This window comes from Triticum aestivum, chromosome 1A, assembly GCF_018294505.1.
Source record: "Triticum aestivum cultivar Chinese Spring chromosome 1A, IWGSC CS RefSeq v2.1, whole genome shotgun sequence".
NCBI lineage: Eukaryota > Viridiplantae > Streptophyta > Magnoliopsida > Poales > Poaceae > Triticum > Triticum aestivum.
Window position 1 is genome coordinate 8,263,180 of NC_057794.1, and position 1,678 is coordinate 8,264,857.

The 1,678-nt window shown below is 48.2% G+C and overlaps 1 protein-coding gene across 1 annotated transcript; it reads right to left on the reverse strand.

The window, feature by feature from the left end:
• Positions 1 to 1,460, reverse strand: LOC123183130 (wall-associated receptor kinase-like 10). The gene is made up of 2 exons (XM_044598445.1): positions 1,381 to 1,460; positions 1 to 1,082 (listed from the first exon to the last, which is right to left on the reverse strand). The coding sequence occupies exons 1-2, from the start codon at positions 1,458 to 1,460 to the stop codon at positions 491 to 493; spliced, it is 672 nt and encodes a 223-aa protein (XP_044454380.1). The 3' UTR covers positions 1 to 490.
• Positions 1,461 to 1,678: the final 218 nt, after the last annotated feature.

Sequence of the window (1,678 nt, forward strand, 5' to 3'; positions counted from 1 at the left end):
TACATTTCCTGTCACCAAGGAAAATGTCACATGAATAAAATTGGTACATAGTCTAATGTCTTGATGTCTCAATGCAATCAAACCATTACATAATTGAGTGGAAAATGTAAAAATATTGGTAGAGGATAGATACTTCATTCTCCCGACGCTTTAAGCAAAGCAACATCATCCGGTGCCGGACTAAGATCTCCCTGGAAGCTCCTCTCATGACTATAATCTTCAGATTGTGCAAGAATCTCGAGGAGGCGGTGCTCTACTCGTTTCATGTCTTGTCGTTCTTCTGGATTGGGTTTTAGACAATCCACCGCGACTCCGCCAACCATTTCCAAGAGATTAATATCCGCCTCACTTGTAATATCATTGTCAATAAAGCTTCTTGCTCTTTTTTCTACCAAAGCTTCAACAAAGTTTGCAACATAGCATCATATGTTGCAGGCCTCCTTGTGATAAGCTCTATGAGGACAACTCCGAAGCCGTAGACATCGCTCTTCTATGTGACGATCCCTTGCTCCATATATACTGGATCTATGTAGCTCATGTCCCCAATGACATGTTCTGTCATCTCGGCTTTTCCTCTTGCGAGTAGCTTTGATGTCCCAAAGTCTGAAACTTTTGGGGTGAACTTTTCGTCCAGAAGGATATTGGCAGATTTAACATCACCATGACGGATTGTACTCTCCCCTGCTGAATGCATGTATGTTAAGCCTTCGGCTGACCCAATAGCAATCCTCAGTCGTGTGCCCGCTAGAATCCTATCTCTGCACTTGAAGAGAACATCATACAGACTCCCTCTCGCTACAAACTCATACACCAACATGGGAACATCCAGCTCTAAGCAGCAGCCTAGGAGCATGACAATGTTCTTGTGCCTCATTGCAGATTGGATTATAACCTCATCGGTGAACTCCTTCTTCATGTGCTTGTCAACCTTGATGGATGTCTTTATAGCCACCTGTTGTTTATCATTGTCAACATCGGGACACATATTCCAACCCATGACCCCAAAGGGAGTAGTTAGTTTATAAGGATAAGGACAAGCTAGAATCTGCCTAACTTTGAATGATTTAGCGACTTGAACAAGTCTGGTCTACAAGTTGTATGTGAACCATCTACAAGTTTTATGTGGAAGGAAGCGCTGTTCCAAATTTCCAATCCGGACCAGTCCTTTTCACCGAAGAGTGAAGAGCATATGGAGGGGAGGGGCATTTCGTCATACACCTTGGAGGTGTGAATACATACACGGAAGGAGGAAGGGAAATACTAGTACTAGCAGAAACAATCTTACCGTGCCACAGCTGGCGAGAAAGCACGTCACCTTCTTCTCCCCGCCGTCGTCGTCCTTGCATCCCCACCCACCCACCTCCACATCGGCATAGGTACTGCTCGGTCCCCATCCACGTCTTCTGCTCGGTCTCTCTGAACGACCCGCCCGCCGCGGGCGTGAGGCCGGCCAGAGACATCGACGCCGCCCGTTCGCGCGTCGTGGTAATGGTCTAGACCGGCCATCTGTCCCCGGCCCGGCAACAAGTTCACCGGAGACGCGCGCGCCGACGACGGGTGGAGGTGTCAGGCGAGGCCGCTCTGTTCCTCCGGGTGCCACCTTCGTCAGTTGGTAAACAGGTGTTACGCTCTTCAGTTAACGGACGGTCAAGATCGAAGCTCGCGTCAGGATCCAACG